The 13,525-nt window shown below is 42.2% G+C and overlaps 1 protein-coding gene across 1 annotated transcript; it reads left to right on the top strand.

The window, feature by feature from the left end:
- Positions 1-7,066: 7,066 nt before the first annotated feature.
- On the top strand, positions 7,067-12,873 carry LOC120902475 (cytochrome P450 4C1-like). Its single transcript, XM_040311235.1, has 8 exons — positions 7,067-7,585; positions 9,211-9,408; positions 9,555-9,743; positions 10,012-10,084; positions 10,207-10,333; positions 10,396-10,584; positions 12,030-12,337; positions 12,434-12,873. Exons 1-8 carry the CDS (start codon positions 7,411-7,413, stop codon positions 12,720-12,722), a joined length of 1,548 nt encoding a protein of 515 aa, XP_040167169.1. The 5' UTR covers positions 7,067-7,410; the 3' UTR covers positions 12,723-12,873.
- Positions 12,874-13,525: the final 652 nt, after the last annotated feature.

The raw sequence follows: 13,525 nt of genomic DNA, 5'->3' as shown, positions 1-13,525 counted from the left end.
CTATCAAGACTACAAAAGGCATTATGCATAAGATTCGAGTAATATGAAGAAACAGTGAGGGAGATGGATACACCAAGAGAGCGGACAAATAGAGGCATTGTTATGAAAAAGAGAAAAGTTTCGAATATGTATAATAATAAATCATTAGAATCTATTGAAGTTTATAGAAACCTTGACCAAGTAATCCGATCAGATGCCACTAAGTAAAATCATAAATCATGATTTGAAAATGTTGTAAAAATTAAACATAAAACTGTGAAGAAAAATAAATGGTGGCATGAGAAAATAAATTAAAAAAACAATGTAAGATATGAATCTTACACTTTCAAACAAAGTTGAACAAAAGAAATTAAACAGTACAAGATGTAACAATAAAAACACAACAAAGCGAAAGTTGATAGGTACACACACTAAAACCCAAATGTTCACTTGTATTGCTTAATAAAATCTCGCACAGTAATGTATGCTTTCAAAAAGTACCAAACCATCCTTATCACAATGAGACGCCGGCTAACCTCAAAATTGGACGATCCACACAAAAAAGGTAGACGTTTACATCACTCACAGCGATATCTTTGAACGATCCTGTACACGTCATCATAAAGCCGTTCGGTGCAGATTTAACGAGCAAAGTGGGAGGTTTGGTGCTGAGATTTTGTGCCCACATACGCGAGCAATCTTTGCCGGAAGCCGCACGATGCGCCACTTGTATCCGTGTTGGGACATGCACGGACTCGCCCTGATAACACTGACGAAAGACGGAAGACACACACACACACGTGCGCGCGTGTATGGGAGAATCTTCCTTCAGCGCTTTCACTGCAAGCTCGGACAATTAGCTTACGCTAATTAAACATTGATTGTACGTGAGACTGCATTTAGATTGGTACATTTATGGTGAAGCAAAGTTCGCAAAACTTAACCCCTCACATTCACCAAAGGCGTCGTCTTTTTGGATGGAACAGGGCGAATAATCCCAAAAACACATTCACACACATAAAGACACACACACACGTGGTGAGTGCGGATATGGCGCAACGTGCGATATTTTGCAGATTGGAAAGTGTAGTGTTATTTTCCCTGGTGTTAGCGTTCGCTAGCATAACTGTGATACGTTACCGAGGGGTAGTAAAAATACTTCATCTCGCATACCTCCGTTTTTTATGTGAACGGAAAATGGGTGGAAATGGGACGTTTAAAGTGAAGTGCGCCGAGCAGGGCCGTGTAGATTGAAGCACACTGCAAAATGCCATTATGGGGCGTTCTTTCTTTCGCTTTTATCGCCACCTTAACGCTGCCGACGTGGCAGCCGCTGCAACTACACGAGAGCCTCGCTGTTGCAACCAAGACCGGAGATGGCTACATGGCTTCGAACACCTTCACGGTGGCTTATAAAACCTGGTCGCATACAAGGACGCAGCATCTGAAGGCGAGAAAATTGGGGCCTGTTTTTTTGTTGTACGGCACCTTCACCATTTTCCGCCATCACTCGTTGATGATGCTACTGGCTTCCCGCGAACGAATGAAAGGCCGGAACTCGCTGCTTTGACGTAGAACGCGCGGTTCGTTTACCACGAATGTGGTGTTTTGTAACGAAATTTACTGCGAATCGTTGTGACACACACACACACACACACACACACACACACACACACACACACACACACACACACACACACACACACACACACACACACACACACACACACACACACACACACACACACACACACACACACACACACACACACACACACACACACACACACACACACACACACACACACACACACACACACACACACACACACACACACACACACACACACACACACACACACACACACACACACACACACACACACACACACACACACACACACACACACACACACACACACACACACACACACACACACACACACACACACACACACACACACACACACACACACACACACACACACACACACACACACACACACACACACACACACACACACACACACACACACACACACACACACACACACACACACACACACACACACACACACACACACACACACACACACACACACACACACACACACACACACACACACACACACACACACACACACACACACACACACACACACACACACACACACACACACACACACACACACACACACACACACACACACACACACACACACACACACACACACACACACACACACACACACACACACACACACACACACACACACACACACACACACACACACACACGTAGCAGCCCGGCCGTACGGAAACTGCACACGATCCATCCACCAAACCGGCACCGGCTCGGTGGATCGTTTACGTGCTGCCCCAATGGGCCAAGGAATGTTCGCACCTTCAGCACCACCACCCAACCAGCTCTCCCACCAGGATGATAAATGAAGCCCGAAGCTAACGCAAGCAGGAAAGCATTGAAGTATGAATTTAATAAACCCGGTGCGTTACGGAGCGCTCATTTTCGGGGCTTTGCGGTTGCCCGAGGTCCTTTGGGGCGACCTTGCCTTCACTCACAAACACACACACACTTCGTAGCGTAGGTTTGTGTAGTAATGTGATTCCGCTTGAAGTTATCGCATCAGTACAACTGTGATTTGCGCGAACCCGGCCCGTTTATTTGCCGGACGTTTATTGCGGACACAAACTTCATCATTCAGCGCTCAGAGTTGCGGTAAGAGTGCTAGGGTCTAGTGTTTCCCTCTTGCTGCGGTACAAATTGTACATGACAAATACGACATTTAATACAGAGAGAGAGAGAGAGAGAGAGAGAGAGAGAGAGAGAGAGAGAGAGAGAGAGGGAGAGCGAAAACAAACGATGACGATTTACGAACTGTTGGATATAGTTTGGATGGGAGCTTTTTTATTTCACTGCACCTAACACGCTTCCGAGAAAAACACTGACCGGTGGGAGCAGCAAAAAAAATCAGTTTCCCGTATGGCAGTGACCAGAAGCCATTTCCTGCCACTCAACCGTACAATATCGTATCGCACAGCACGTTGCCATTTGTTTGGAAAAATGGAGCGAAAAGCTGACTCCATCCTTCACAAGGCTTCGCCGACTTTGCGAGGGCCGAGGAAGAGTTTCCGAGCGGTTCACATGAGCCTAAGAGTTGACCCAAAACTTACATACACACGAATAAAAAAAAACCCACAGTCGTTTACCACAAAAATTTGTAATTCTATCACCCGCTCAGTCCCATTGATTGCTGTTTCCACTGGGCACATTTTCCTGGTTGCCTTTTTTGAGGGGTGTGTTTCGGTTTGACTTTACAACTCTTTCTCCACAAACACGCACACAGCCCGAAACTCATACGGTACGATTTTTAGTGATTTTTGCCACCTACCTAATGGGTCTAAAGGCCTCAGCTGGAAAGCAGGGGGATTGGCAAAAGTTATTCTAGTGTAGCAAATAATCACAGTCCCCCCTCTCCTCTTGGTTGGTTCTTTTGGACCGAATTTCGAATAGAATTGTGGGTCGACCCACAGTCCAAAAATCACTTCGCTTTCGGTTGCACCGGGATGTGTTTGTGTCGTTTGTACAACCAAATCCAAAGTTCTTGGAGCTGATTTGGTAAATCGTTCGGGTGGAGTGAGAAAGGCACGTTGACCACTGTTCTGGAGGGTTTGGCAATACTTTGGAGTGAGGCTTTGAGAGTGATCAAATCCCTTGGAAATGGTTAATGACGTGTACATAATTAACCATTTCAGCACGTTGGTGTAGAAAACGATTGATGCTTTTCCGGTTCAATAGATTTAAGGAGCGTGGATTATGGAGTTAGAGAGTAAACAGTTTGGTTTTCTGGTACATAGCGGTTTGTATATTGATTATTGAATAAAGCGATTGCATAGGGTAAATAGTTTTTGGAAAATGTGTCCATTCTGTACTAGTGGTGTGCTCTCTGGCGAGTGCCCATGACTCCGGTCCAACTCTGACTATTGTTACTGCAAGTTTGACTCTCGCAAGACGGGAAGCTCTAGTTCCGACCGCAGTCATACTGAGCTGGATTCGTCCGGGTTGAAAACGTCCGGAGTACGGACTCGAAGCCGTCTGGAGTAGTGTTGGGTTAATCCGATTCAGATTCATGAATCTGAATGAATATTTGAAACGATTTAATGAATCTGAATCTCGGTTGAAATCTGAATCTCAAAGATTCAAGAATTTTGAAAGATATACGAATCTCAAGGGGTTGCGTAACAACCTACGTGGTCATACCAGCCTATACAGGCTTTCGAGACTTCTCCGAGAAATCATACATCTCTCAAGATTCATGAATCCTTGTAGATATAAAAATTTGAATGCATCCATGAATCTTTCGAGATTTATGAATCCTTAAACATTAATGTCGACTTGAACTTAAAATTAAACCATTTACGGACCTTTTTACATAGCTTAGTATGACGCATCCATAGTGTGTGTATTCACTAAATTACTGGATTGTGATATTAGCTTGTATAAATTTTATGACAATGACAAAAGTGCTCCTTAATCGCCGGCCTGTTTGCAACTGTGTATTCGTTTGTCCCATAGTTCATTACATAATTCATTACAAAGTTCATTCTTGTAGTTCGAGCAGTTCATTTCATGCAGTCCAAATTATTCAAGTAGTTTTATCTATATCCTATGGTTTAGTTCCTTCTAATTCGTCTGTGTTTTCCTATTTGAATTCACATTTGAAATATCCAAAATTGAAATTTTTTGAAATAATCCAAAATCCAACACATACTTTATGTTATTTATGTATTTAATTGGTTAATTGACAGTTAAACTAATTAATTATAGAAATAGGTATGTTATGTAAGCTCACACCAGCTGGAAAACTTTCAGAATAAATAATAATAATAATAATAATAATAATAATAATAATAATAATAATAATAATAATAATAATAATAATAATAATCTCAACGAAAGATTCATGAAATTCAACACTAGTCTGGAGTCGGAGTCGTCTGGAGCCGTCCGAAGTTGGAGTCTTTCGGAGGCTGAGACGACCGCTACAAAGTGCTTGTGACCAGGTATTTCATTTCATTGACTCAGTCGGGAGACTCAAACAGCTAATCTTAGAAATTAAGCCCTTTTAAGAAGTGCACGCGCAAAGCAAAAGAGCCCAACGAAATAAAATGCCTGACTACAAAAATATTACACAGGCCGTCTCCGGCTTTCTCCGGACGGTCCCGACACCGATCGACACCAGCTCCGGCTAACTCCTACCGACTCGGGGCGACTTCGGACGACTCCAGACGACTCCAGCCAGCTCCAGACTATTCCGAACGACTCCGGATAATGTTAGGCGGCCCTACCTTCTGTACTCAGTTAGACAATTTTTTAAGTCAATTTGGAGTCGACTCCAGATTTCTGCCAACTTTACCCATCACTAGTCTGTGCAACTTTATCGATAACAATAATGTGTAATTACACACTAAGCAATTCTAGTAAAGTCATGTAGTGAAGTTAAGCCTTTGATAATTGTATCACGCAAATAATAGAATAATTAAAAAAATCAGTTGTGAAGCATTTTATGTCGCAACGAATCCACAATGTAATTATCAAACGTACAACTTGTATTACACAGTACACAAATCGATTATCAGCTGCATCACATTACATCACTGGTTCGAACTCGATTATACCAGCTTTCCCGTCCTGTATCATTCCTCGGCCAGATAAGGCAAATTCCTGGAAACACCCAACATTAATGCCCCAATCCAAACTCCCCGTCCAGGACAATCTGATGCTGATAAGCCACCTGAACTGCCGGTACCGGTCAAACCGTTGCCACTGTGAAACAATTTGTCATTAAAATACAAAACAAAGACCGAGAGGCGCCGAGGCCGTTTCCTTGCACATTCTTAGCTCGCAATGTGTGGCGCACGGCAGACGGCGTCTATTTTTGTTGATTTACGTTCCACTTGAGTAGAGTTTTCACACTTGAAGCGTTTGTTTTGGACGGTTGTGGTTGCTATTTTTAGTACCAATGATTCAACGGTGGATGGACTGGCAGGGTGGTTGGAGTTCGATCGCATTGATTTGATTACAATCAAGCAATACAATTCCGAGAACTGATTCGATGCAACAGCAACTGGTGCATGCGGTGCGCAAGCATCAAAGGTAGTTAATCTAGTGTGCGTGCAGCTAGGTTAACGCACACATTAAAAAAAACACAGCAACAGGTAAAGCAAGGCCGACGGTGAACATGCGAGATAGACGAAGAGCCGACAAAGCAACATGTGATAATGATTGTGTTTATGGTGGTGGAAGTCAATGAGAGAATGAGATACTGCAAGTTGTATTGTTTTAGCTGCAAATTGACAATGCTATTAATTGTTCAGATTTGTTTTCATTTCTGTTTTCAGTTTTGACTAACTTGTTTCTCACTCTTGGAAGATTGAATCATTTTTATGGTTTTTTATCTCGTTATTCTGACAGCATATGACTAGTAATTAATTATCTGTAGGTAGAGTTTAATGACAGCAAGGGGCAGCTTGTATTGATATGTGTATTAACATTAAGGAGTAGCAAAAAAACTGGTTTTAGCTTTACGGGTAAGTTGCTTGTGTGAACATGTGTGAGTCGTGTGTTTTTACATCATACATGTAGTCTAAGAGAACAAAAGCGGTATCCCTTATTATTTTGTATCATTCAATACGAGATGCTTTGCATTGTACATGCCAAGCTACACAATGCTGGGAATATTGGGACTTGAAATATTGATATTTATGCATATATTATTCATTTAATTCATTGCCAAATTTTAAAAAAGGAAAAAAATCCACTTAATCTACACATTTAAACCACTATTTTTTTATAAGTTTTGTGCTAGTGAGATATTTGAACTCACAACACATACCCGAGGATGAATATTTACCATCAACGCTTCAACCAACATCCCATAGTGCGCGATGAAACGGGTTAAGACGTTACCTGTACGCTTGATCGCTCACAGCCACCTCGACTAGCTCTTCTAGACATGGTGAGTGCCGCTGATACCGCTTGTTTTGCTATGCTAAGCTTCCCACCGATGAACGCTTCGTTTTGAGTTTATTTAGTACAGACAGCCGGTCAACGGGGCAGTTGCTCATGAGCTGCTCGATCGAGAGCAACAGTGCAACGTGGGGCTTTGCTCTTATCGACAGTGGGCTATCGTTACTTTCCTAGTTCAAGTGCAAACTTTACGCCTTTATTGTTCTCGTGTGTGCATAACAGGTTAAAGGTCCATCGGTGAAGCCTCTAAGTCCAGCTACTTGGAGCGCTTCTGACTCAGTCAAGCTCCGCCGCGTAACGAGAAAATTGGGTCATTACAGACCTGCGCGCTTACGCAGAACCTGTTTCGAGCAAAAACGCGAAGTTGCTCTCCCGTTACGATCATGTCGGAGCTCAGTACGATCTTTCACGGTGTGCTCGTGTTTGTTGTGTTTGCCGTTTACCTACAGTGGCTGATGAAACGATGGCAGCTGAGCCAGATATTTGAGAAGATACCGGGCCCGAAAGCTTACCCGATCATCGGCACGATGTACTCGTTCATTGGCAAACAGCGGCACGGTGAGTGTTTTGGCTCAACAATGTGGCTATTATTTATTTTAACACACAAGCCTGAAGAATGTGTAACAAACAAATTGAATTTGAATTTTAAAGATTTGAATTACTTTAAAACGTGATTAAAATAAAAGTTAAAGAATACTACTAAAATACCGCAAAAATGATATTAAAGACAATTTTGTTTTTGTTAATAATTTTATTATTGCTTTGATTTTTTATCTTATTATTTTAATGTTATCTTAAACATGAAGTAATTTTACTCTTCTTTATAACTCTTTTACAGTAACTCTTCTATTGTTGTATTAGTTTTATGGTTTTTTCTAATTAGTAAGCTTCTTTTATTTATATTACGTTGATGTTGTCTCATTTTGTTTTAGTCTTCATTATGTTACATTTCCTTAGTATTACACTAAGTTATGTGGCTTATAGCCTTTAGTTTCGGTTAAACTTTCATGTGTATCTGCTGTCTATTAGCTTCTACATTCTTTTATTGATTTTATGTCGATAACGGTTCGATTGAGTACAAACGTTTATTTTAAAAGTATAGACACACCAGTTCTCACTTTCCTTTGAGTCTTTATCCGGTTGCTATGGATCGCAATCAATGAGAATGGAACGCAATCAACTACGTCTGAATCGTTTTCAGTTACGTTTGGATTTTGCAGTAGCTCGCGCTAATTTTATTGCAGCGCACCGTTTATTCAGTGACCGCGGGACACATTTGCATCCCAAGGAAAGAATTAAATAATTAATGCATTCAATTCTAAAATCTAATAACATTTTGTATGTGAAGGTTACATCACCATTCATACATGTTTTATTCTTTGACCAAGTTTTCCAAACAAACCTACACAATCTTCTTCTTTTTGGCGTAACGACCTTCGTGGTCATTCAGTCCTGTTCTTGCTTTCGAGATTTAGCCGGATATTCTTTCTTTGCTATGGAGGGACGTTCTGGTTGGGAATCTATTCTGATGCGTAGATGCCGACAAATCTGTCAAATGTTATTCATTGCTTAAAAATGGGGTTTCAACACACGTTCTCAATTGGGTTCAAACATATAACAATATGACGATGTTCCTTTTCAAATCGTCTGTTATGAGGAGAATTGTGAAGTACGTCGAGCGGTCACTAAATATACTATGTACTGCAACGAAATTTACGCGAGCTACCGTAAAATCCAAAGGTAGCTGAGAGCGATCCAAACGTAGCTGAAAACGATCCAAACGTAGCTGACAACGATTCAGACGTAGTTGATTGCGATCCATTCTCATGGATTGCGATCCATAGCAAACGGATAAAGATTCAAAGGAAAGTGAGAACAGGTGTGATTCAATCAGAATCAAAACATATTATCAGTAAATGGCAAATGAAGGCACAAAACGTAGTAAAATGAATCGACATCGAAATGACATTTAATATATAAGTGTGATATTTTACAGTCTATGGCAAGGGTTGATTAACAGTGTTTTACTTGTCAATTCTTGTTAATTATGCAGGTCTCTAATCTTAATTAGCTCGATGTTCAATTTGACTGTTTTATGTTTTGATTCCAAGCCAACCAATCGAACCCATGTAACTGTCATTCAATTACCAGTAAAATTAATACCGTTTCCAATCAATCGACAGAAATCTTCTACCTGCTAGACGAGCGAACTCGCCGCTACCCGGAAATCCACCGCGTATGGACCGGGCTGACCCCCGAGGTACGCATCAGCAAACCGGAGTACGTCGAGCAGGTAATCGGCTCCAGCAAACACATCGAAAAAGCCACCATGTACCGCTTTCTGCACGATTGGCTCGGCAACGGACTGCTCACCTCCAAAGGTACGTCTACTACTACGGACTAATCACCTCGAAACCACCACAATTGATTGACAATGTGTTATTGTGTTCCTTTTGCACCCATCTGCTGTCTTGTGGGACATTCCGGTACATTCTGAAATCGCGCTCCTTGCTTGCGGATGCAACAGGTGAGCGTTGGCATCAGCACCGTAAGCTCATCACACCGACCTTCCACTTCAACATCCTCGACGGCTTCTGCGACGTGTTCGCCGAGAATAGCGAGGAGATGGTGGAATACCTGCGGCCGCACGCCGACACCGGCAAACCGGTCAACGTGTATCCGTTCATCGCGAAAGCGGCTCTGGACATCATTTGCGGTAAGTGCTGGGACACGAGCGGTGGGATCAATCGACTTGGACGCGTTCCAAATCGCCCAAAGCGCCCACCCCTCGAGGCGCCGGATGATGTACGAGTCCGTGAGCCGGGTCGGATTTTCGGGGGGTTTGTTTCGCGAGACGCTTGTCCACGCTGTCAACATGCGCTTTAATGGATTGTTGTGGTATATTTCCACTCTCTCTATGTTTCCGTGTCTCGATCGCTGGCTTGGTGCGGGATTTGCCTGACGTTTGCGATGATGCGCACCAGAAACGGCCATGGGTGTGAAGGTGAATGCTCAGAGCGAAGGCGAGGAGAACGATTACGTCAAGGCAGTCTGCGAGTAAGTAGCGTTTCCCTTCGGGGAGCGACCTGGCGTTGTTGTTTGCTACATGAGTGCTCGATCTTTACTACAACCGGTGTGCATGTACCGGGTATACCTTGGTCTTGTTATCTGTTACACAGGCTTAGCAGACTGTTTGTGGAGCGTATGGTTCGTCCCTGGTTGCATCTGGACTTTATCTGGCTGCGGTCCCGGTTCGCGGCACGGTACAAGAACGCCCTGGACACTGTGCATAACTACTCTCGCGAGGTATGGTGCAGTTGAACGGTGGGATGATGTTCGGGAATTAATTTCACACTGCTCTCCAACAGGTAATCCGGGACAGAAAGGCAGCACTCGAGTCGGCAAAGAAATCTGCCGGCGCAGAGACAAGCGACGGGGAAGCGTTTGGTGTGAGGAAGCGAATGGCGTTTCTCGATCTGCTGCTGGAAGGAAATCAGGCCCACAACATTATGACCGATGAGGATGTCCGTGAGGAGGTGGATACGTTTATGTTTGAGGTAAGATGGATATTGCTAATGGACAATTTATAATTTTTTTTGATAGCTTGTACGTAAATGTTGATTGAGAAGATTAGAAGGATTTCACTAATATGCTGGATTAAAGTAAACGATCTGACAATTAATTTCCAGAAAATTTGCAATTTTCAATGTACATCAAACCAAAGAAGCTTTATTTGTTATGTAAATTGCACACATTTTGGCAAAAAAGGCCTATGCAGTCAATTTTACTTGTTGGTTTTGCTGGGTGCACACTCACAGGCAAAATCTTTCTCAGTATTCACAATTTATGCGTTACAGTCGTTGACACTAAATTTTGGCTTTAACTCACCTACGTTTGTCTCTAGGAAAAAATGTTTGACAAATGTTTGGTAGCCTGTCATAATTCTTTGCCTTTAAGGCATCAATTTTTGTCTCTAGAGCACCACTTTTTGCTAGTTAATCAATTGTTTTTATTACAAAATTCAACGTAATGTCTGAAACTGTTTGTTCCAAAATGGTTGAATTTCAGTTAAGTAGTTGATAATTGCAAAAATAGAATTTGAAATATTTCAATCATTGTACCAATTTTGGAAGCTCTAATGGTGGCATGTCAGGTTTAAACAATGGCTTTAAAATTTTTACTCATTTTTTTATCATTTTTTTTACAAAAAATCAATAAAATCAAGACTGTTGTTGTAGAGTTTTTGTAATGTGAAATAATTGTTGTCAGAAATATGCTCAAATACCTTATAAATTAATCATGATTTCGTTAGGAGACAAACATGGTTGACTTACAGACAAAAAATTGTACGTTAGAGTAAAAAATGGATGCTTTAGAACTAAAATTTTGCAACAACGACTGTATCTGCAATAATTACGTGAGCTCATGTGACCAGCATTTGAGTAATCCAAAGTTGTAACTATACAAGGGTTATTAACCTTTTTTTCTTCTCTGTCGTAAGTTTGGAAACAGCTTGCTCAAAAGCACACAACAAACATTCCCCAATTCATCCCTTTCTACTATCACAATACTGTATTACTATCCGGTTACGATCCGGTGCAAAAGACAGCGATTTATGTTTTGTCGCAATGCCATTTGTTCCATCTGTTGTGTGTTTGGGTACAGCAGCCGTCCGTCAGCCGTCAAGAAACATAATCGAACGAAACTCGTTCCATCGACCCTCAAACGTCAATACCAGCAGCCCAATTGGTTGTCCAATTTTCCAACCAAATACCCCAAAATGTCGAGTCCGGTGCGGGCAAAGGTTACCTGGGCGACTACGCTAAATTACACCCCAGCGACTCTCAATCATATCGTACCGGTTGAGCCTGATTCAGCAGTTTTACTGATGGCTTGTTTTCTGCGTGTCTTGTTTCTTTTTTTTTTCCTCTTCACCCTTCCCCATAACCGATTCGATCGACCTCGGTGCCCTGGCACAACCTGCGTCCGTGCATCGCTAAAGGGACACGATACAACGACAGCTGGCATCAGCTGGGTGCTGTTCCTGCTCGCCCTCCATCCGGACGTGCAGGAGCGGGTGTGCGAGGAGATTGAGTCGATTTTTCCGTCCGGCGACGACCGGCCCGCCACGATGCAGGACCTGAACGAGCTGAAGCTGCTGGAGCGGTGCATCAAGGAGGCGCTGCGGCTGTATCCGTCCGTGTCCTTTTTCGGTCGAACGCTCAGCGAGGACGTCCAGCTCGGCGGGCACCAGGTGCCAGCCCAAACCATCGTGGGCATCCATGCGTACCATGTGCACCGGGATGAAAGGTTGGCTCGAGAATGTCACCAGCCACCGTAGCGGCGTGTGTTTCATTGAAGGTTTTTTTCCTTCTTCTTATTTTCTCCTTTCGTTCTTTTGCGCAGGTTCTATCCCGACCCGGAGAAATTCGATCCAGACCGTTTTCTGCCGGAAAATACGGAAAACCGCCACCCGTACGCGTACATCCCGTTCAGTGCGGGGCCGAGGAACTGCATCGGGCAGAAGTTTGCGCTGCTGGAGGAGAAGAGCATCGTGTCGAGCGTGCTGCGCCGCTACCGGTTGCGGTCGGTTCGGACGCGCGACGAGCAGAAGATTATGCACGAGCTCATCACGCGCCCGAAGGATGGCATCCTGCTGTACCTGGAGTCGCGGCAGAAGAAGGTGGACGCGTAGGGCTGGCTCGTTGGGAGGTTGGTTGTTTATCAAAAAGGGGGTTCTTTTCGCTTTTTTAGTTAGCTTATAAAGGGTAAGGGAAATTACTGAGAACATTGTGATTTTGGCAATAAAACGGATATGTAAAAAATCCTTTTTTTTTGTAGAATAATATAAAAGCGTTTGTAATTATTCATATAATCAGATTGGATTCTTATGTTATTAAACTCAATTCTATAAAACTGGCTTTAAATTTATTTGTTTTTATAAGTTTTTAATTAAAATCGATTACTAATGTACTCTTAGAGATACTTGAAGTTGGTTTTTTCACTGTTGCACTATTTAATTTTTATATATTCTTTTAAAATTGTAATATTTAAAGCATTCCAAATCAGCATTCCAGAGAACATAGTAAACGTTGAAAAAATAGTTAAATTCAACCAATCAAATAATCTTTTAGTAAACTTATCTGAATAATTTGACATTAAAGTTGAACGATATGTTTTAAAAATACAGTAAAAAATTTTACTGCTTTTAACATTCTCTGAACAAAAACAAAGATCATGATGTACTTAGCCAATAGCGGTCTTTATTTTAGTTGTGAAATAACAAATAGATCTTGTACAAACCAATGTGAAGGAAACTAAAATACTAAAATAATAGGTCCTTAAAACTGTATACTGATTAATGATCACCTGAAGCCCTATCAGCGATGCCTCGTCAAAGTTGCGTACGAAATGATCATACCAAGTGATGAGTGATCGTGATAAAAGTCGCAATAATCTAGGTGATATTTTTTTCAATTTAAAAGTGATACAAAACCA

This window comes from Anopheles arabiensis, chromosome 3, assembly GCF_016920715.1.
Source record: "Anopheles arabiensis isolate DONGOLA chromosome 3, AaraD3, whole genome shotgun sequence".
NCBI lineage: Eukaryota > Metazoa > Arthropoda > Insecta > Diptera > Culicidae > Anopheles > Anopheles arabiensis.
Note: the sequence above shows the minus strand (reverse complement) of the source record. Positions and strands in the feature narration are given on the sequence as shown.

What these genes read in the sequence shown, in the direction of transcription:
- LOC120902475 (XM_040311235.1), top strand. Translation starts at nt 7,411, where the DNA reads ATGTCGGAGCTCAGTACGATCTTTCACGGTGTGCTCGTGTTTGTTGTG. An exon ending in CGGACTGCTCACCTCCAAAG is followed by an intron (nt 9,409 to 9,554) that starts GTACGTCTACTA and finishes CGGATGCAACAG; the next exon opens with GTGAGCGTTGGCATCAGCAC. An exon ending in GGCTCTGGACATCATTTGCG is followed by an intron (nt 9,744 to 10,011) that starts GTAAGTGCTGGG and finishes GATGCGCACCAG; the next exon opens with AAACGGCCATGGGTGTGAAG.